Source organism: Bubalus kerabau, chromosome 15 (assembly GCF_029407905.1).
Source record: "Bubalus kerabau isolate K-KA32 ecotype Philippines breed swamp buffalo chromosome 15, PCC_UOA_SB_1v2, whole genome shotgun sequence".
Taxonomy (NCBI): domain Eukaryota; kingdom Metazoa; phylum Chordata; class Mammalia; order Artiodactyla; family Bovidae; genus Bubalus; species Bubalus kerabau.
The window spans coordinates 28,634,818-28,658,251 of record NC_073638.1 but is presented as its reverse complement, the minus strand read 5'-3'; the positions used below and the strand labels follow the sequence as shown (position 1 = coordinate 28,658,251).

Sequence of the window (23,434 nt, the reverse complement as noted above, 5' to 3'; positions counted from 1 at the left end):
CTGGATGCCTGCCCCTCCAGATGTCTAGAGGGAGGAAGTAGCATGGGAAGTGTCACAACTATGACTCACTAGTTGGCTAGCGAACTTGGGCCAATTAGCATGGCTCAGGGATGCTAGTAAAGCAGGAGGGGAAAGGGGAGGGAAGGGTTGTCCTCAATGTATCTCTTCTCCTAGAGCCTGATGGTCCTTTGTGGGACCAGGACTCATAAAGGATCACAATTATACTTTTATTTTAACCTTTGACTACATGGCTACTGACTTCTAATTAGATTTGCATCTTAACAGTAACAGTGGAGGTTAAGAGATATGCCCCACCCCCTATCAAATAACGACTAGGAGGAGTACAAACTGGGACTCCCATTTTGAATAATCTCATTTTAAGCAAACATCCTTGTGATCTGAAACTGCTTTTGGATATGGATGCATACCTCCCTGCTGTAGATAATGGAGGTATGAGTCCTCTTGCAAGCTGATGCTAATGGGTGTATTGAGTTAGGGTTAGTTTAAATAATCAGTTAATTCTGTTTAACTACTGATATAAAGAAACTTAATATAAACTATTTCAAAGGTGATATAGTTTTGGAGATGTCATCTACATTTATTCAGTTTTGAACTAATAACTTAAACTTGGAAGAAGATCTTTTCTGTATAGTTCTTCTGTGTATTCTTGCCACCTCTTCTTAATATCTTCTGCTTCTGTAGGTCCATACCATTTCTGTCCTTTATTGTGCCCAACTTTGCATGAAATGTTCCCATGGTATCTCTAATTTTCTGGAAGAGATCTCTAGTCTTTCCCATTCTATTGTTCTCCTCTATTTCTTTGCATGGATCGCTGAAGCAGGTTTTCTTATCTCTTCTTGCTATTCTTTGGAACTCCACATTCAAATGGGTATATCTTTCCTTTTCTCCTTTGCCTTTAGCTTCTCTTCTTTTCTCAGCTATTTGTAAGGCCTCCTCAGACAACCATTTTTCCTTTTTGCATTTCTTTTTCTTGGGGATGGTCTTCATCATTTCCTCCTGTACAAAGTCACAAACCTCCGTTCATAGTTCTTCAGGCACTCTGTCAGATCTAATCCCTTGAATCTATTTGTCACTTCCACTGTATAATCATCCAGAAAAACATCTATTTCTGCTTTATTGGCTATCTCAAAGCCCTTGACTGTGTGGATCACCACAAACTGTGGAAAATTCTTAAAGGGATGGGAATACTAGACCACCTGATCTGCCTCTTGAGAAATCTGTATGCAGGTCAGGAAGCAACAGTTAGAACTGGACATGGAACAACAAACTGGTTCCAAATAGGGCAAGGGGTACGTCAAGGCTGTATATTGTCACCCTGCTTATTTAAGTTCTATGCAGAGTACATCATGAGAAATGCTGGGCTGGAAGAAGCACAAAATGGAATCAAGATTGCTGAGAGAAATCTCAATAACCTCAGATATGCAGATGACACCACCCTCATGGCAAAAAGCAAAGAAGAACTAAAGAGCCTCTTGATGAAAGTCAAAGAGGAGAGTAAAAAAGTTGACTTAAAGCTCAACATTCAGAAAACTAAGACCACGGCATCCAGTCCCATCACTTCAAGGCAAATAGATGGGGACATAGTGAAAACAGTGACAGACTTTATTTTTTGGGCTCCAAAATCACTGCAGATGGTGACTGCAGCCTTGAAATTAAAAGACGCTTACTCCTTGGAAGAAAAATTATGACCAACCTAGACAGCCTATTAAAAAGCAGAGACATTACTTTGCCAACAAAGGTCTGTCTAATCAAAGCTATGGTTTTTCCAGTAGTATGTATGGATGTGAGAGTTGGACTATAAAGAAAGTTGAGCACAGAAGAATTGATGCTTTTGAACTGTGGTGTTGGAGAAGATTCTTGAGAGGCCCTTGGACTGCAAGGAGATTCAACTGGTCCATCCTAAAGGAAATCAGTCCTGAATGTTCATTAGAAGAACTGATGCTGAAGCTGAAACTCCAATACTTCAGCTACCTGATGCGAAGAACTGACTCATTTGAAAAGACCTTGATGCTGGGAAAGATTGAAGGCAGGAGGAGAAGGGGATGACAGAGGATGAGATGGTTGGATGGCAGCACCAACTCAATGGACATGAGTTTGAGTAAACTCTGGGAGATGGTGATGGACAGGGAGGCCTAGCATGCTGCAGTCCATGGGGTTGAAAAGAGTTGGACATGACTGAGCAACTGAACTGAACTGTATAGTCATAAGGGATTTGATTTAGGTCATACCTGAATGGTCTAGTGGTTTTCCCTGCTTTCTTCAATTTAAGTCTGAATTTGGCAATAAGGAGTTCATGATCTGAGTCACAGTCAGCTCCTGGTCTTGTTTTTGCTGACTGTATAGAGCTTCTCCATCTTTGGCTGCAAAGAATATAATCAATATGATTTCGGTGTTGACCATCTGGTGGTGTCCATGTGTAGAGTCTTCTCTTGTGTTGTTGGAAGAGGGTGTTTGCTATGACCAGTGCATTCTCTTGGCAAAACTGTGTTAGCCTTTGCCCTACTTCATTTTGTACTCCAAGGCCAAATTTGCCTGTTACTCCAGGTATCTCTTGACTTCCTACTTTTGGATTCCAGTCCCCTATAATGAAAAGGACATCTTTTTTGGGTGTTAGTTCTAGAAGGTCTTGTAGGTCTTCATAGAACCATTCAACTTCAACTTCTTCAGCATTACTGCTCGGGGCACAGACTTGGATTACTGTGATATTGAATAATTTGCCTTGGAAATGAACAGAGATCATTCTGTCATTTTTGAGATTGCATCCAAGTACTGAATTTTGGACTCTTTTATTGACTATGATGGTTACTCCATTTCTTCTAAGGGATTTTTGCCCGTGGTAGTAGATATTATGGTCATTGAGTTAAATTCACCCATTCCAGTCCATTTTAGTTCACTGATTACTAAAATGTCGATGTTCACTCTTGCCATCTCCTGTTTGACCACTTTCAATTTGCCTTGATTCATGGACCTATCATTCCAGGTTGCTATCCAATATTGTTCTTTACAGCATTGGACTTTATTTCCATCACCAGTCACATACACAACTGGATGTTGTTTTTGCTTTAGCTCTGTCTCTTCATTCTTTCTGAAGTTATTTCTCCATTGATCCCCAGTAGCATATTGGCACCTACTGACCTGGGAAGGGCTTCCCTGGTGGCTCAGAGACTAAAGCATCTGCCTGGATGAGGGAGACCGGGGTTCGATCCCTGGGTTGGGAAGATCCCCTGGAGAAGGAAAATGGCAACCCACTCCAGTACTCTTGCCTGGAGAATCCCATGGAGGGAGGAGCCTGGTAGGCTAGAGTCCATGGGGTCGCAACAAGTTGGACATGACTAAGCGACTTCACTTCTTCTTCACTGACCTGGGAAGTTCATCTTTCAGTGTCCTATCTTTTCACTTTTTCATACTGTTCATGGGATTCTCAAGGCAAGAATACTCAAGTGGTTTGCCATTCCCTTCTCCAGTGGACCACGTTTTGTCAGAACTCTCCACCATGACCCATCTGTCTTGGGTGGCCCTGCACAGCATGGCTCATAGTTTCATTGAGTTAGACGAGGCTGTGGTCCATGGGATCAGATTGGTTAGTTTCCTGTGGTTGTGGTTTTCATTCTGTCTGCCTTCTGATGGCGGAGAAGGCAATGGCACCCCACTCCAGTACTCTTGCCTGGAAAATCCCATGGACAGAGGAGCCTGGTGGGCTGCAGTCCATGGGGTCACGAAGAGTCAGACACGACTGAGCAACTTCACTTTCACTTACATGCATTGGAGAAGGAAATGGCAACCCACTCCAGTGTTCTTGCCTGGAGAATCCCAGGGACGGGGGAGCCTGGTGGGCTGCCGTCTATGGGGTCGCACAGAGTCGGACACGACTGAAGCGACTTAGCAGCAGCAGCAGCCCTCTGATGGAGAAGGATAAGAGGCTTATGGAAGCTTCCTGATGGGAGAGACTGACTGAGGGGGAAACTGGGTCTTGTTCTGAAGGACAGGGCCATGCTCAGTAAATCTTTAATCCAATTTTCTGTTGCTGGCCTGTGTTCCCTCCCTGTTGTTTGACCTGAGGCCGAACTATGGTGGAGGTAATGAAGATATTGGTCACCTCCTTCAAAATGTCCCATGTACACACTGCTACATTCAGCACCACTAACCCTGCAGCAGGCCACCATGGACCCACGCCTCCACCAGAGACTCCTGGACACTCACGGGCAAGTCTGGGTTAGTCTCTTGTGGGGTCACTGCTCCTTTCTCTTGGGTCCTGGTGTGCATAAGCTTTTGTTTGTGCCCTCCAAGGGTCTGTTTCCTCAGTCCTGTGTAAGTTCTGGTGGCTCTATGGTGGGGTTAATGACGACTTCCTCCAGGAGGTCTTATGCCATCCCAGGCCTATTGCACCCAGAGCCCCTGCCCCTGTGGCAGTCCACCGCTGATCTGTACCTCTGCAAGAGACCCTTAGACACAGCACAGTTTAGGCTTTAGCATAGTTTAGACTTTCCTTAATATAATGAAAAAGAAAATTGATTATGATATCAACCATGGATACCATAACTCCTTTTAGGGAAGAAAGTGTATCATTTGAATAAATAATTTGAAGGGCTTTTCAAGCTTGGAAAATTTTTGGTCATATCTCTTCAAATATTTTTTCAGTTCCCCTTTTTGCCTTTGAGGACTCTAATTACACATGCATGAGGTTGCTCAAAATTGTCCTACATCTCACTGGTGCTGTTTTCATTTGTTTTATTCTTTTTATACCCTGTGCTTCATTTTTCATAGTTTCTGTTGCTATGTCTTCAAGTGCATTATTTTTTCCTTTCTAATAACTGATCTGCTGTTAATCACATTTCATATTTGCATACCAAATATCTTTGGTATTTTAATATCTTGAATGACTCTGCCTATATTTTGAACAAGTGAAATATAGTTATAATGTCTTTGTTTGCCAATTCTAACATTCTTGTCAGTTCTGAGTGGGTTTCAATTGATTACTTACCTTCTTCATTATGAGTCAGGTTTCTCTGCTCCTCTGTAAGTCTGGTAATCTTTGATTGGGTTCCAGACATTGTACATTTTACCCTGCTGAATGCAGATAGTTTTGTTTTTCTATAAATATTCTGGGAAGCAGTTAAGTTTCTTGGAAGAAATTTGGTCCCTTCTGGTCTTCCTGTGGTGACGTGTTAGGTGAGTCCGGAACAGTGCTCAGTATGGGGCTAATTATTTCCCATTACTGAGCTAAGACCTTCCTGAGTTCTCTAGTCAATGCCCTGTGAATTATGAGTTTTGCCAGTCTAGGTTATGGGAACAGACACAGCTGTTAATATCAGCCCCATTTGAAGGCTGAATACTGTTCCTGCTATTCTTCTTAGATGGCTCTCTCTCCAGCTTCAGGTAGCTTGTTCACACACATGATTGATCCATGCCTTAGTGAATACTTTAGGGGGATCCTGTGCACATCCCTGGGTTCTCTCTTTGTGTAGCTCTTACCTTCATCCTGTGAACTCCACTGTCTTGATCTTTCTAGATTGTCTCTTCCATCCACAATTTTTGATATGTTGTGCTTTCACTCCTATTTAGTTCTAAGTATTTTTGGTCTTGTCTTGTGATATCTTCTTTTACCCATGAGATACGTAGATGTGTGTTGTTTAATTTCCAAATATTGAGGAATTTTCCAGGTTTTATTTTAGACTTTCATCTCCATACAATTCTATGGTCTGTGAATATACTCCATATGATTTTAATCTTTTAGAATTTATTTAAACTGTTTTATAGTTTAGTACATGATCCATTTTGATGAATGTTTCATGTATTACTTGAAAAAAATGTATTCTAACAGATTTTGGATGTCGTGTTCTATAAATGTCTACTGGATCAAGTTGGCTGGTAGTGTTGTTTGTGTCTTCAATATACTTACTGATTTCATGTTCCATTAATTACTGAGAGAGAAGAGTTAGGTTCTTTAATGACAATTAAGGATTTGTCTAGTTTTTCTTTTAGTTGTCCATTTTTTCCTCTTGTGTTTTAAAACTGTATAATAAAGATGCATGCACATTTAGGGCTCCATTTTGATGAATCAGTCTTTGTATCATTATGAAATGTCTTCTTTTATCCTTCTTCAGCTTTCTTTTGATTATTTTTTGCATGATATATCTTCATCATTTACTTTAAACTTATATGTGACTGTGATCAGTTAAAGATTCATATTATAAGCCTTCAGTTCAGTTCAGTTCTGTCACTCAGTTGTGTCCAACTCTTTGCGATACCATGAATAGCAGCATGCCAGGCCTCCCTGTCCATCACCAACTCCCAGAGTTCACACAAACGCATGTCCATCCAGTTGGTGATGCCATCCAGCCATCTCATCCTCTGTTGTCCCCTTCTCCTCCTGCCCCCAATCCCTCCCAGCATCAGGGTCTTTTCCAATGAGTCAACTCTTCGCATGAGGTGGCCAAAGTATTGGAGTTTCAGCTTTAGCATCAGTCCTTCCAATGAACATCCAGGACTGATCTCCTTTAGGATGGACTGGTTGGATCTCCTTGCAGTCCAAGGGGCTCTCAAGAGTCTTCTCCAACACCACAGTTCAAAAGCATCAATTGTTTAGCGCTCAGTTTTCTTCACAGTCAAACTCTCATATCCATATATGACCACTGGAAAAACCATAGCCTTGACTAGATGGACCTTTGTTGGCAAAGTAATGTCTCTGCTTTTGAATATGCTATTTAGGTTGGACATAACTTTCCTTCCAAGGAGTAAGCGTCTTTTAATTTCATGGGATTCAAACTCATGTCTCCAGGGGAAACTGTGACCTGAACACAGCGCCTTAGACTGCTCAGCCATCCTGACTTCCTATTATAAGCCTTAGGACAACCAATAAAAAAATAAATGAAAGTGGTATAGCAAATAAATGACTTGATGGAAAAATTGACAAATAATTAAAAATTATAAAAATAAGCCAAAAAAATAAGTCAAAATTTTGGAGATGAGAAGTACAATAACTGAAATTAGGAACACAAAGGATGGTTTAATAACAAGTTAGATGCAGCTTAAGAGAGAATTAAAAGCTTCCCTGGTGGCTCAGACGGTAAAGCGTCTGCCTGCAATGCGGGAGGCCCGGGTTCGATTCCTGGGTCAGGAAGATCCCCTGGAAAAGGAAATGGCAATCCACTCCAGCACTCTTGCCTGGAAAATCCCATGGATGGAGGAGCCTGATAGGCTACAGTCTATGAGGTCGCAAAGAGTCGGACACAACTGAGCGACTTCACTTTCACTTTTTTTCTCTTAAGAGAGAATTAGTCAAGTACAAAATAGGTGAGAAAAAATATCCAAGACTGAAGCACAGAATGAAAAAAGTACGAAAAATGAAAAAACAACTTTATCATTAACATTAAACTCTTAAACTAAATTTTCAATAACATTCACAATGATCTCAGGCATTTTACCTTATACAAAATGAACTTCTAAAAGCTTTACTTTGACTTCATGAATTAGATGGAAATATTGAGCCATTGCTGAAATTAATTTAATTTTAATTAATTTAAATTAAATTAATTTCTTATAGAATATCAGCCATAATGTTATAACCAACATCTATCCAAATTAACAGTAAAAAGACAAAGACCTTATTCCATATATTTAGAAACTAAAAAGGCACTGCCAAAGAATTCCTGGATTAAAGAGAAAAATTCTGCTTGAAATGACAGAACATCTGGATCAGACACAGGTAAAAATGTTACATATCAAATATAACAGTATGAAGCTAAAGTGGTATTTAGAAATACATTTAGAGCATTTAATGTTGTTGTTGTTCAGTCACTCAGTCGTGTCCAGCTCTTTGTGACCCCATGAACTGTAGCACGCCAAGCTTCCCTGTCCTTCACAATCTCCCAGAGTTTCCTCAAACTCATATTCATTGAATCAGTGGTGCTATCCAACCAGCTCATCCTCTGTCATCTCCTTCTCTTCCTGCCTTCAGTCTTTCTGAGCATCCGGGTCTTTTCAATGAGTCGGCTTTTCACATCAGGTGGCCAAAGTTGGAGCTTCAGCTTCAGCATCAGTCTTTTCAGTGAATATTCAGGGTTTGATTTCCTTGAAGTCCAAGGGACTCTCAAGAGTCTTCTCCAGCAGCACAGTTCAAAAGCATCAATTCTTGGTGCTCTGTCTTCTTTATGGTCCTTATTACTCCCTTGGCAGGACCCAAGACTCTCTTTGGGTCCCCCCGTACTGTGAGTTGGAAACTCACCCCATGCAATAAGCTCAACAATCATGGATCACACTTCATTTCATTTTCTTTTTTCAGACAGCACTATCGTGCACTGCACTACCATTCTCTGCTGTTTTACGTATTTGTTTGGGTTTCTAGCTATTTAAGATGAGAGAGCAAATCTGGCCTCCTTTGTTCCATGGCAGCTGAAAGTAGAAGTAATCTGTCATTTTTATAAAGTTTGAAAACATGCAAAACAATGCCACATATATATCCCCCCCTTTCTATACATAAATAAATATGTATTCATATAGACATAGTTTGGGGAAAATGAGCTAATAGTATAAAAACCATGCATAGGGAAGCTGAACACCAAATTTGGGAGAAAAGTTACTTAGAGGGAGAGATAGCAGAAAACTGCCCTGAAATTGAGATAATGAGCAAGAATGGTAAAATTTTAGAATTCTTTGAAGATTAGTAGTAGGCACAGGGATATTCACCATGTTTTTCTATATACTTCTTGTGTGCATGAAATATTTTATAATAAAAATTTAAAGGTATGCAAAAGGGAGAATAAGTAAAGAGTATTAGTTAAAGGAGTATTCTAGAAAGATAAAGAGGTAAAATAGGATAGTAATTAAATGTGTCTGTAAGCCACATCTAAGCCAGATGGCACTGTTGGGCGTGGGGACCAAGTGGTAGCAAACAGAAATAATACATCTTCTTCTCTCACCGGCCAGGTCTCGGCAGGCTGTGATTTACCTGGTGGTGCTTTCCTATGAGTACTTTCTACTCCTGGGCAGAATTCTTTGATCAGTTGTGTCCGACTCTTTGTGACCCCATGGACTGTAGCACGCCAGGCTTCCCTGTCCATCACCAACTCCTGGAGCCTACTCAAACTCATCTTCATCGTCTTAGTGATGCCATCTAACCATCTCATCCTCTGTAGTCTCCTTCTCCTCCTGCCTTCAATCTTTCCAGCATCAGGGTCATTTTCCAGTGAGCCAGTTCTTCTCATCAGGCGGCCAAATATTGGAGTTTCAGCTATAACATCAGTCCTTCCAATGGTTATTCAGGACTGATTTCCTTTAGGATAGACTTGTTGGATCTCCTTGCAGTCCTCGAGACTCTCAAGAGTCTTCTCTAACACCACACTTCAAAAGCATCAATTCTTCGGCACTCAGCTTTCTTTGTAGTCCAACTCTCACATCCATATATGACTACTGGAAAAACCATAGCTTTGACTTTGTTGGCAAAGTAATGTCTCTGCTTTTTAATATACTGTCTAGGTTGGTCATAGCTTTTCTTCCAAGGAGCAAGCATCTTTTAATTTCATGGCTGCAGTCATCATCTGCAGTGATTTTGGAGACCAAGAAAATAAAGTCTCTCACTGTTTCCATTTTTCCGCATTTGCCATGAAGTGATGGGACCAGATGCCATGATCTTAGTTTTCTGAACGTTGAGTTTTAAGCCAACTTTTTCACTCTCCTCTTTCACTTTCATCAAGAGGCTCTTTAGCTCTTCACTTTCTGCCATAAGTGTGGTATCATCTGTGTATCTGAGGTTATTAATATTTCTCTTTGATGGAACCCTTCAAAACCCCAGCTTCCATAAACACCACAATGTTACCACCATGCCTTGTTGAGTTATCTGTCGACCTGCCTCTGGACTTGAGCTGTTGGGTCACTGTTATGCTCTCTCTTAACCACATAGATGATCTCTCTCTGACTTTGGCCTCTCAGTATCTTGGCGCTACTTCTCTTCAATGATCATCTCTTGCTTGGATCTTTGCAATAGCCTTCTGACTTGTCTCCCTTCATCATTATTCCCTGCTGCATCTACCCTTAATATGGTAGCTGATGAGTGGTCCTCTGAAAACCTCGGATCATGTCACTTCTCTGCTCACAATTCTCTGTCTTGCTCAGAGGAAAAACCAAATTCCCCTATTGCCTTCAAAGCACTGCAGTGATCTGGCTCCTTCCACCCCATCTCTCACTGCTCTTCCCCACTCCCTGTCCCTACTCATCACTCGGGGCTCCCTGATGCATCTAGCACCTGCTTGGTGTGCTCCTGCCTCAATTCTACCTGCTGCTCCCTCTTAGAAACTTTTTACCTGATTATCTACCTGGCTTGTTCTTTCTCTCACCAAAAGTGTGGTTTTCTCAATTGTCACATTTTACAGGTATTTCCGATCCCTTTATTTAAAGCTACTCTCATTTTCATGATGCATTCCATTTCTTCCTCTGCTTATCTCTTTCTCCCTAGTATGTGTGGTCTTCCAATATACTATAAAATTTATTTCTTAATTTTTTTTGTCTGTCTCCCTCCACTGGAATATAATCTTCATGAAAACAGGGATTTTTGTGTTTTATTTATTGCTGTAATACAAGCACCTAGACAAGTGCCTGGCACGGAGATTGCCATCAGTGGCTTTGAGGATCTGTTTCCTCCTTTACTCAGAGACTTAAGGAGTGAGGGAGAGGGGTATATCCCCTTGTACCAACTGTTCACCTGGCACACTTGTGACGGCAATCCCTTAGACTGGGCTTTGAGCGTCAGCTAGGCAGAGTGCCACAGAGGTGTTCCTAGGTCCCAGGTGTTTAGCTCCTTCAGGTCTGGAGAGCCCCTCTCTGACTTTCCTGCCTTTTGTAGGGACCCAGAAATCATTTGATTGCTTCCATGCATGAATGCAAAAGAAGGAGGTGGCAGAGGATGAGATGGTTAGATAGCATCACTGACTCAGTAGACATGAATTTGAGAAAACTCTGAGAGATAATGGAGGACAGAGAAGCCTGGTTGCTGCAGTCCATGGGGTTGCAAAGAGTCGGACACGAGTGAGTGACTGAACAACAGTAACAAAAGCATAAGAGGTCACCGTAACTCTCGAAGGCTGTCCAAGGCTCCGTCTGCCCAGGAGCTTGCTAGCACTCTCCTTACTGGGGTCTTGCTGTCTTTCTGGGACTCAGCCCGGCTCTCAGATCCCACAACTCTATCTAAGAATTCTGTTGCCTCTCTGGGCTCCACTTCAGATCAGGGAATAAGGACTTTCTCTATGTAGAGTCCACCGATATCTTTTCAATGTTCCCCACCCCACCCCCCATCTCTCACTGTACTTCACTTTCTTTCTTCTCCTCCCCCAAGCTGGAAATTTTTCCATAGTATAACAAGAACGCTAATCTTGCTTCTGTTCATCTCTCATCTGTATTGTGAATCCATTTTTCTAAGGGCCTGGGCTTTTGGAATCTAAAAATAGGAGGAGAGACACTATCTCTCTGCATTTGGGTGTCAAACTCTCAGAGGATAACTTGGCTGCTGTAACGGAAGAAGGGTCAGGAGCATGGGAGAGGGAAAGAGAGAGGGAAAGGCTTGGGTGGGGGAAATTGTGAAATATTTATAGAAGATGTGGTATATATACACAGTGGAATATTACTCAGCCATTAAAAGAATGAAATAAGGCTATCTGCAGCCACATGGATGGACCTAGAGAGTGTCATACTGAGTGAAGTAAGTCAGAGAAGGAGAAATATTATATGACATCCCTTATATGTGGAATCTAAAAAGAAATGAACTTACTTACAAAACAGAAAGAGACTCACAGACTTAGAAAATGAATTTATGGTTGCCGGGCGAGGGTGAAGGGATAGTTAAGGACTTTGGGAAGATCATGTACACACTGCTGTATTTAAAATGGATAACCAACAGAAACCTATCGTATAGCACATGGAACTCTGCTCAATGTTATGTGCCAGCCTTGATGGGAAGGGTGTTTGGGGGAGAATGAATACATTATATGCATGGCTGAGTCCCTTCACTGCTCACCTGAAACTATCACAACATTGTTAATTGGTTGTACCTCAATACAAAATGTTTTGGCATTAAAAAAATAAATAAAAATAAAATTTAGAAAAAAAGAAAACAGTCTCATCACTTGATGATAGTAACGACAACAATGATAATGACGGTGGCGCTGGTGGTGAAGAATCGCCTGCCGATGCAGAAGACAGGAGAGGCAGGAGTGTGATCCCTGTGTCAGAAAGATCCCCTGGAAGAGGATTTGGCAACCCACTCCAGTATTCTTGCCTGGAAAATTCCTTGGACAGAGGAGTCTGGTGGGCTACAGTCCAGGGGGTCACAAAGAGTCAGACACGACTGAGCACACCCTGCTGCTGCTAAGTCGCTTTAGTCGTGTCCGACTCTGTGCAACCCCATAGACGGCAGCCCACCAGGCTCCCCCGTCCCTGGGATTCTCCAGGCAAGAACACTGGAGTGGATTGCCATTTCCTTCTCCAATGCATGAAAGTGAAAAGTGAAAGTGAAGTCGCTCAGTCGTGTCTGACTCTTAGTGACCCCATGGACTGCAGCCCACCAGGCTCCTCTGTCCATGGGCTTTTCTAGGCAACAGTACTGGAGTGGGGTGCCATTGCCTTCTCCGCTGAGCACACACACACAACATTAACTGAACACTTCCTGTATGTCAGGTCTGCTCCCAAGTGCTCTGTATACAGCATCTCCATTAATCACCACCACAACTCCATGTGTATTTATTATTATAGTAATTTTTCATAAGAGCAAATTGAAGTCTAGTGAGGGAGAGGAATTTACTCAGGTCCCACATTTTAGAAATGATGGGTGTGGGCTTCAGACACAAGCCTGGTGTACACCAAAGGCTGTACCTCCTGGCCTCATGGCAACACCTCTAGAGCCTGAGGATACCAGGCCCTGTAGATGGGAAATTACTCCATTTTTCCACACTCCTGGCCCCTCACCCAGCAAGAGTGGGCTGTCCCTCCTCTTCCTGCTGTGCCCTGGGAAGGGCTGAATCATCCCTGTTTGTCTCCATGGTTAGCCTCTCCCTGCAAATTTGGCTTCCTACTTTGCTTCTGCTTCAGTAGGTTTCCAATCTCTCTCTCTTCTTCCTTCTCTTTGTCTTTTTCTCAGTGTGGCTTTACAAATAAAATATAAATTTAGCTGAGAGCTCATACCACAAAAAGGGAAGAAATGATAAGTATAAGCAGCAAACAGAACCCAGGGGGTTAACACCCTGCTACCACACATGAAAGTCTTGTGGGGAGAGGACTGAGGATCTGTGTGTCTTTGCTCTTGGGGGCATTCAGGCTGCCTTTGCTGCTTCCTGAAGAGATGTCCTGGGCTCCTCCCCAAAGAGCAGTATCTTTGTCAACAAGTAGAAAGCTGCAGCTTCGGGAAGGTGTCCCAACTCCAAATTATTTCTACTGTCAGAGGACTGCTACTTTGGAATAACAAGCTAACTCTTAAAAAAAAAAAAAAAATCAAATATCAGCCATTGACATCTTAGTATAGCTGAGGTGAACCAGCTAGCCCAGATCCAGAGTCTTGTTTTTTTAAAAGATACAAGCACCTCAATGTGCAAAGCAGCACTGTTTTGTTTTTTTTTTTCCTTTTTTGAAGATTTTTTGGATGTAGACCATTTTCACAGTCTTCGTTGAAATTGTTAGAATATTGCTTCATTTGTTTATGTTCTTGTTTTCTGGCCATGAGGCACATGGGAATCTTAGCTCCCTAATCAGGGATTGAACCCGCACCCCTGCATTGGAAGGCAATGTCCTAACCACTGGACCACCAGGGAAGTTCCCAAGATCCAGATTCTTAGGGGACAGTCATTTTGATGGCAGTGAGGTAGAAAGAGAGGAAACTTGGAACAGGGTGCAATCAGTTGAGTCTGGGGCTGCGAGAGGGCTCTGGGCAGCTGGGCAAAGGCTGTGTGTCTCTGCAGGTGACGACTCCATCAGCACCTTGGGCCTGATCCTCTGCGTGGGGCTGTCGCTGCTGCTCGTGTCCATCCTGGGCTACAGCCTGGCCAAGTGGTACCAGCGCGGGTACTGCTGGGAGGGTGAGTGAGTGCCGGACCTTGGCTGACCCAGCTCAACCCAGCCTCTCCTCTTCCATGGTATTTGGCCAGGCCAGATGGGGCAGCAAACTCTTTAGAATGGTGTCATGCAAAAATATTTCCTGTGGTGGCTGCAATGGTCCAAGACTTGGGTGGGGTGGCTGAGCCCTTGAGGTGACGGGGGTAGGGTTCTGGGGCCTTTATTGAATGGGGGGCTCTTCCCACACCCAGCAAGCAGTCAGCTTCCTCCTCCCTCAGAACTCACAGGAGTCCATCTCCCAGGCCTGTGTGGGCCCCAAGGCCAAGGGTGATGGGCTAGACTGCCCAAGCTCCAGATGTCTTTTCTACCCCTGGCTCCGTGTCCTCTCTTCTCCTGCCTGTGTGTCTTGGGGCCTTCTGAGCTTGCTGATGCTTCAGCCCCACTGGGCATCTCCTGGAATTTGCTGGGGGTGCCCCCAACTCTGATTCACATCTTCATTTCCCATAGAACCCAGGAGATCTGGGAGGGTGTACTAGACTCCTGGGGGCTTACCAGGTGGTGCTAGTGGTAAAGAACCTACCTGCCAGTGCAGGAGACATAAGAGACGTGGGTTCCATCCCTGGGTCGGGAAGATCCCTGGAGGAGGGCATGGTGACCAACTCCAGTATTCTTGCCTGGAGAATCGTGTGGACAGAGGAGCCTGGTGGGCTACAGTCCATAGGGTCGAAAAGAGTCAGACACGAAGTCACTTAGCACGTACTAGAGTCCCAAGAAGCAGAGAACATTTCCTGTATCTGTGGTTAAATTCAACAGCTTCCAAGGATGTTTGTTGAGCACCTACTATGTGCCAACGTACTTGTGCCTAATATGATTTAAAAAAAAATTCCATGTGAAGATGAAATTTTTAGTCTGTGTGTGTGTGTGTGTGTGTATGTGTTTTTAACAAAGATATGAGGCTAGAGTCACAGAGTTGGAAAGTGGCGGAGTCTGGATTCCAGCCTCCTTCCCAGAGTCGTTACTGCCCTTAATGGAGAGATCCCCAGTGGCAGGATCTATCCTCAAAGAGCTGGTGTTTCTGTCTAGAAAGAAGGGAATGTACCCAAGAGTTTGGAGCAGGAAGAAGACACTGAAGGAGACTGGGAACCTTCCATGACATCCTGAGGCCCAGCCTAGCCATCCACACCTCCCAGACAGGCATGAGGGTGGAACATATGCTCCCAGAAGAGTGGTGGGTCACTCTCCCTGGAGGTACCAACCCTTTATTTTCTGATTGTCTTTCTAGGGCCTAATTTTGTCTTCAACTTGTACCAAATCCGGTGAGTAGATTCAGGACAGATCGGAGTGGGATGGGGGTGGGGGGCTATGTATGCTTGAGAAAGAATCAAAGATGGAGCTCAAACTTATTACTTCCCTTCCCTGCCTCCTCCCCATGGAGGAGCAAGCAAGAGAAAAGGGTGGAGCAGGGTCCATGTAGAAAGTTCCATGAAAGAAAACTTTAACACAGACAGGACATGGAAGATCCTAATGACAGTGATCTACTTAGCATTCACCCCTGGGTCGGCATCATCCATTCATCCATCCGTTCATATATTCACTCACCCATCATTTATTCAGTAAAGATTCTATTGCAGTAAGTATTGTGGCCTTAGTTTCTAAGGGTACAAAGATAACTTGGCATAGTATCTGTCTTTAAGCTGCCCGTGGTGGACACATGCCTGGTTACAGATATAATCTCAGACATAACATGCTGTCCAAAGAGAGGAGCAAATGAAGACAATTGGGTTCAAGGAGTGTCTTGAGTTATTGCAAGAAGATTCAGAAAGTCCTCCTGTGGTAAGTCGTCTCATCTGGTCTCTGCCACACAGCAGGCCTGCTTCTCATCTGGCCCTAGGGTTGGGTAACTCTCATACTAGAAAATAAGTCAGTGAGTCAGCGAGTCACTGCTGGAAGTTTTTCCCATGCTCTGGTCCCAGAGAGAGGCCAGGTTCTCAGCCCCAGTAACTTGATTGGATGGTCTTTCTCAGGAACCTGAAGGATCTGGAGATGGGTCCTCCCTTCACCATCAGTGGCCACATTAGCAGTTCAGACGGAGGCTACATGAAGTTCTCAGACAGGCTGGTCTGATGAAGGGAGTGTCAACTTTCTGGAGCCCCAGAGAGGTGAGTGGAATATTGGTGAGCTCCTGAGTGAACCTGATGTCCCAGTGTGGTCCTCAGGTGGTTCAGGCACCCAAGCCTAGCACCAAAGATGGCTTGGAACCCACAGATGATGTGGTTCATCCTCCGGGGAGTGAGTGCTGTAGGAGATGATCTTGAGAGCAAAGATCTGGGATCATGCTGTCCCTGCCTCTTGCTCCACTGGGTTGCTCCTTTTACTCTTGTCCACCTCATTCATGCCTTTCTTTCCTTTCTAATCAGATGGAAGTTTTTAGAATGGAGCTTTCTATCTCAACCCTTTGCTCTGAGATGAAGGCTCCAGATGGCCACCCTCTCCAAGAAGCATCGCTGTAGAACTTCTGAACTTGTTGAACTTTCTAAGCCCAGGAGCCGTCCTTGCTTCCTGGCTGGCGAACCCCATGATCACACCTTTCCTTGCCTGCCTTTAAGCACATCCCTCTTTGCATCACAGTTGCTTTCTCCCATCTAAACACTCTTTCCTTCCAGCAGTCCCTCATGGACCCTCAGTTTGGTTTCTCTCCCATCTCCACATAGGACCCCACACTCAGCTCCTCTATATGTTTCTCCCTCTGCCCATATGTGATGGTTCAGAGCAGCAGTCCCCAATCTTTTTGACATCAGGGACCAGGTTTGTGGAAGACAATTTTTCCACAGATGGGCATGGGGGATGGTTTCGAGATGATTCAAGCATTTTCATTTATTGTGCAATTTATCTCTATGATTAGTACATCAATTCCGCCTCAGATCATCAGGCTTTAGATCCCGGAAGTTGAGGAGCCCTGGTTTAGAGGAATCCTTTCCAAGACTCATTTCTTTGTCATGTCCCCTTATCTTTTTCTGCAGGAGGAGGTTCCTGGCTCAGAATCCACCCCTCTTGGGCTTCCCCTGCCTTCAACCCCTGGGTCTTCAAGGCCTGGCTTGGCCCCTCTTGTGAACATTGAGGAGTCTTCTTTTGGGACACCCCAGCCTGCAGCATGAGAGTCCCCGGGAGAGTCAGACCTCTGGGAACAGAGTCTGTGACGTCACAGCGGCTTTCTCACAGAAACCAAGAGAAGGCCATTTCCTGAGGAGGAGGGGCTGGTTCCTGGGGGGCCCCTGAGCCTGTGGCCACAGGTTCCAGGTGCCCCGGAGAGCAGAGCCCTCCCAGCTGGGCGGCGTGGGTGGGGCTTGGAGATTCCAGAGGGGAGCTCTCCATTGGGCATCCCCAGCCACTTCCCCTGGGGGACTGACACCGGGGCCAGAAAACCTGTCATAGCCTCCACAGGCAAAGTCATGTGGGAGGAAGAGTCATTCCAGATGCTTTTAAACCTTCCTACCATAAGCCAACTTCTCCTGAGAGCTGTATACTGAGCTTAGGCCTTGACTCTGCCCTGCCCCCCTCTGCCCTTGGTTCTGGCACTTTCTGCAAGTCCCCCCACCTCACTACCCAACCCCTCATGCCCTCCCACACATCTGTCCACCACCTGTGTCTGTTTCCCTTGCTACTGACCAGCCTCTGTGCCTCCCAGACAATGTTGAGGGCAGTGCTGAGAACAGTCTAGAAACAAATTCTTATTTTTAGGTTCCTGTGATGGGGAGGGCCTGGTGTAGATAGCTGTCTCTCCCATGTACTCCATTTCCTGTGCAAGGCCTGCCTTCTAATGTGGAAAGTGGACCAGAAATGGTGAGAATGGGGTAAGAGGAACATAGATTAGCCTGAAATAAACCAGATAATGCACATGGGAAATCAACAACCAGGTATAGCTTAGTGGACAGGAGAACAGTTTGTTCATGAGTCATTACTCCTTCCTCCAGTCTATACCCTACTGGACCTGAGGTGGGGCCCAAACTGGGATGTCAGCTTGCATGCTAAGCTGCCTCAGTTGTGTCTGACTCTGTGTGATCCATGGACTGTAGCCTGCCAGGCTCCTGTTCACGGGATTCTCCAGGCAAGAATACTGGAGTGGGTTGCTGTTTCCTTCTCCAGGGGGTCTTCCCAACCCAGGGATTGAACCTGTGTCTTCTGCATTGGAAGACGGGTTCTTTACCACTAGCACCTCCTGGAAAGCCCCGGGATGTCAGTTTAGTAGGTACTTTATGCAGCATTGTTCAGTCCAGAGGGACTGAATTCCTGAGGCAGCTGTGGATGGAGCAGGGTCTAATGGGGGTCCTGCCACTGGTGAAAATAGCAGTTAGAGCTACCAGCCACTGGTCTCCCTCACGATGTCCCAGAACAAGGCCAATAATATACAGAGGCCCAGGACCATAATAGGTGAAGAGAAAAGTCACATTTGTCCTCCTGTCCTCTCTTTTCTGAAGCCTGGTTTCTTTCTTGTTTTGGATTTTAACAGATTGACTCGCCAGGGCCTGGGGGCCATTCTCCCGACAGAGCCAGGTTACAACTTAATAAGCCAAGTCTCTGTCTTTGGAGGTCTTTGGCTGGGCCCCAACTCCTCTATTCCTGGGTAGGTGGAGGTGGGGAGGGGCCCCCCTAGACTCTGGACCCCTCCCTTCCTCAAAGGTCCATTGGGAGAGGTGCGGGGAGGGGCTACGGGCTGACGTGGTGCCCTTCCTCCTTGCATTTCAGTTCTGAGGGCTGAGCACCATTGCTTAACCCAAGGGGGTGTCCAGTATCAGTAAACGCTCAGCTGCGCCCTGCTCAGTGTGGATCCTGGGTCTGCAGCCCTGGCAGGGCCTTCCTAACCCCTGAAAGTGACCTGGGGAAACTGCAAAGGCTAGGGTCCTGGGCCCAGGTGGTCTTGGCCCCAGGTTTGATGGCTGCAGGTAGGGAGACAGGGACAGCTGCCCTAGGCTGGGAGAATGGAGGGTATTTCCTATCCTGGGGAGCGGAACTGAGACTCCGCCACTTCCTCTTTTTGGGTCCTCTGACGTGTTCCCTGTCCTCTCTGCCTCCCCCTCGTTTTCCTGACTTCCGTTGTCTGACTGGCTAGTGCAGCTTTCTTTACCCTGGACTCTACATGTTTCTGTTGGGGGCAGATTCTGGCTCATTCAGAAATGGTGAGGGAGCAGATGTCTAGAAATCTGGCTCCAAGTCTGGTTATTTGCTGGGCACCTTGACCCATGGCGATGCCAGCACCGCCCCCGCCACCCAGGCCCTTCCCTTCCTCCTAACTTTTCTTCACCTCCCTGGCCCCAGAAGCCAGGAGGCAGTCATGGAGACGCCGCAGTTCTGTGGACTGGCCATTGCCAGGCCACTGACTGCCACCCTGTTCCTCTTTGGAGTCTTTGCCAAGGCTGTTCTCCTGCCTAGAATGCCTTCTCCCCCCGACCCCCACCCCCGGCCACATCTAATCTCCATGGTTGGCTCAAGTCTCATCTTTCCTGTGGCTTCCCTTGGACTCTAGACTTGATGCCACCCGAGCAGGCAGGGTTAAGTCCCACAGGTTTTTAGTAACCATTAAAAGTGGAGTCAATAGGAGGTGCTTAATAAATGCCAGCTGAGTGGAAGGAAACACCCACTGTGGCCACAGAAGCCTGCCTGGTGCTAGAGAAAGATGCCCAGGTGACATGAGGAAGAGAAGAAACTGCTTATACAGTGCAGAGTCTGCAGACTGCGGTGCACTTCCACACGCGCCACTGTGTCTTGAGCCTGGTGGCAACCTTGTGATGCAGAGATGACTATCGGTCTCATTTTACATACAGAGAGATTGATGCTCAGAGAGTTGGTATTCTTTGCCTAAGGCTGCACAGCCAGCAACTGACAGAGGCAAGGCCGCCTGGATACAGCCTGACCTCCGGGCTTGGAGGGAGGAGCACTGTAGAACAGGGTCTGGGGTAGAACCTGTCCTGCCATGCTGTGTGGTCACGGGCGGTCACTTCATCCTGGGATTAAATTGCAGCATCTGGCACTTAATGGACTATTTCCTCAAGACCCCTCTCTTTTACTTGAAGCAGAAAAAGAGTCCTATCTTTTTTTTTTTTTTTCCAAATCTCTGGGCTCTCTGAGAACTGGGCCATAAAGAAAGCAGAATGCCGAAGAACAGATGCCTTCAAACTGTTGTGCTGAAGAAAACTCTTGAGAGTTCCTTGGACAGCAAGGAGATCATACCAGTCAATCTTAAAGGAAACCCTGAATATTCATTGGAAGGACTGATGCTGAAGCTGAAGCTCCAGTACTTTGGTTACCTGATTCGAAGAGTGACTCATTGGAAAAGACCCTGATGCTGGGAAAGACTGAGGGCAGGAGGAGAAGAGGACAACAGAGGATGAGATGGCTGGATGGCATCACTGATGCAATGGACATGAACTTGCACAAACTCTGGGAGATGGTGAGGGACAGGAAGGCCTGGCGTGGTGCAGTCCATGGGGTCATGAAGAGTCAGATGTGACTGGGCGACTGAATAACAACTCTGTGTTTAGTGCCACAGGAGCTGGCACTTAGTAGGCATACCATAATCTGAGCAGCTGCCTATAGCAGAAAAGAGAAGAGAAAACTCCCTAGGGCACTCCGTTGTCTTCTCTGGGAGTGACAGTGCTGCTTTCCCCGTTTAATCCCACCTCCTCTGTGATCTGCTGAGAGCTGCAGTGAGCATTGCTTATCTTTTGGAGCCCTCTGCCAGGAAGAGCCAGTTGTGTGTGGCCCTGGTGTCTGGCCATTCCCATCCAGGCTGGATTCTCCAGAGGTGAGCTTTTTCACTCTCCTTAGTGGATTCTGACTTCCTGTATCTGAAGAGCCTGGGCAGTACTATATTTCATGACCACTGACCAAAAATGCCCTGCAGGCTCATTTCACACCCAGCTTCTCGCCAACAAGAGCTTACTCAGGTGTTCAGGCATCAGGATCCGTTGTGAACTTTGAAAAAGGAAAAAGATGGAAAATCATCCACATTATCATAAACTGTGCTTCCAGCTAAATGAGTATTTCCTTATATAGCATGTGCAGAGTCAAGGAAAATTATATTCCTGCTTCTCTGGTGGCTCAATAGTAGAAGAACCCACCTGCAATGCAGGAGACATGAGTCGGGAAGATCCCTAGAGAAGGAAATGGCTACCCACTCCAATATTCTTGCCTGGAGAATCCCATGGACAGAGGAACCTGGTGAGCTACAGTCCATGGGGTCATAAAGAGTTGAATATGACTTAGCAACTAAACCACCACAGTTTAGTGCATTTCATACACAAAAGAGGCACATATAAAGTGTAGTGATAACTCTCTAACGCAGGAGGTGGCAGCTGAAGTTGATGGCTGCAGTTGCCTTTGACCCTGATAGTTTAGGATCCTAAATATGACTTCGTCTTTTTTTTGACCCTGGCTAAGACTGATGCGGAGAAGGCAATGGCATCCCACTCCAGTACTCTTGCCTGGAAAATCCCATGGACAGAGGAGCCTGGTGGGCTGCAGTCCATGGGGTCGCTAAGAGTCGGACACGACTGAGTGACTTCGCTTTCGTTTTTCACTTTCCACTTTCACACATTGGAGAAGGAAATGGCAACCCACTCCAGTTTTCTCGCCTGGAGAATCCCAGGGACAGGGGAGCCTTGTGGGCTGCCGTCTATGGGGTCACACAGAGTCGGACACGACTGAGGTGACTTGCAGCAGCAGCAGCAAGACCGATGAGTACTGAAGACTGGACCATTTCCAACCTATCCCTTCTTGAGCAGGAAGGTGAAACACTAACACGGGCCTTGGATTAGTGCAAGACAGGGACTTCAAATGCACTGTCTCATTTCATCCTCCCCGTCTCCCAGGCGAGGGAACAGAGGCTCAGGGTCTGGTGAAATGATTTGCTTAAGGCCAGGCAAGACTGTATTTTCTTTGTAACCCTTCCTCACTTTTAGCCTCTGCCCAAGCTAGCAGCTCTCTGAGATCCCTGGCCCCAGAGGAAGAAGGCCCCTCCCTCTGGTCTCTCATCGCTTTTCCAGCCCCTGATGTGCTGAGAAGGACTTCTCAGAAGCCAGGGCTCTCCAGGCCCTGTCTTCAGCTGTGAGTTTCTCATCGACCCATTCCTCAATCTTTCTTCTACTTTTTATACCCCCTTTCACCTCCAAATCATCAATTTCTGCTTATTTTTTTAATTTTAAAGCAAGATTTTAAAAAATATATAATTTATTAATTCTTGGGTCTTTGTTGCTGTGTGGGCTTTTCTCTAGTTTCGGGGAGAGGAGGCTAATCTGTAGTTGTGGTGCATGGGTTTCTCAGCGGTGGCTTCTCTCGTTGTGGAGCACAGGCTCTGGGGGAGCATGGGCCACAGCATTTGTGGCTCATGAACTCTAGAGCACAGCCTTAATAGCTGTGGCTCATGGAAGTAGCCGCTCCGTGCCATGTGGGATCTTCCCAGACCAGGAATGGAACCCACGTCTCCTGCATTGGCAGGCAGCGTCTTTACCACTGAGCCACCAGGGAATCCCAATTCTGCCCATTCTTTATGTCAGCTCAATTTTCACTTCTCCAGAGAAACTCCCTCAAGACCTATGGACCTCCTTGTCTTTTAGTTCTTAATTCCAGATACTCTCCTGTAACCTAATTATTGATCATTCCCTTGTATTCATTCATTCTTACAGTTTCTATAACAGGTCAAGAACTGTGCTAGGCACTATGAGGGAATACATTCCCTCTTGAGAGTAACCTCACTCTCCCCTACTTGATGGGTACTTCTTGCTGGCAAAATTCAGATCTTACACCTTTTCTAAGTTCTTTATGGTGCCTTGTACAGCTCTGACCATAGCCAGTGACTCCTCAGGAAATTATGTTGTAGGAATCTTCAGTCTCTTCAGGGAATCTTGGTTGTTGCTTCATCCCTGGACCAATCCTGGGTGCTCTGAAAAACCAGAACTTTTGATTCTGTCTTCCCAACCTCAACCCTTTGATCATCCAGTGACACAAATCTGGAGAAAGTGCAGATCTTCTATTTGAGTTTTTCTATTTGAGGGTTAAACTAAGGGATGGCCAAACCCATGAAGAAGCTGGGCAGGTGAGGAGGGGGCTCTGCACTTCTGTAGCTCCCTTTCCAGTTTTAAGGACCTTGCCCCATGCCAGTGTCTTCCTGCTCCTCTCTCTGGCCCAGGGTTCTGAGAACCTCAAAGTGGGAGCAGATGGGTCTCTCCTTACTGTATTTTTAAAAATGCTTAGTGATCAAAAAACCATCTAGAAGCAGTGATATTTAAGCAGTTCTAGTACAAAACAGGAAGCCAGTGGCCTGGTGAATTCTCACACTTGGGGACTAGAAGTGAAAATGTTCTGCCTGCCCAGAGCAGCAGCAGGTCAA

General features: G+C 45.6%; 1 protein-coding gene across 1 annotated transcript; it reads left to right on the top strand.

The window, feature by feature from the left end:
• The first annotated feature begins 416 nt into the window (after positions 1-416).
• On the top strand, positions 417-16,176 carry SMIM35 (small integral membrane protein 35). The gene is made up of 4 exons (XM_055548194.1): positions 417-450; positions 13,959-14,075; positions 15,335-15,368; positions 16,077-16,176. The coding sequence occupies exons 1-4, from the start codon at positions 417-419 to the stop codon at positions 16,174-16,176; spliced, it is 285 nt and encodes a 94-aa protein (XP_055404169.1).
• The last annotated feature ends 7,258 nt before the right edge of the window (positions 16,177-23,434 follow it).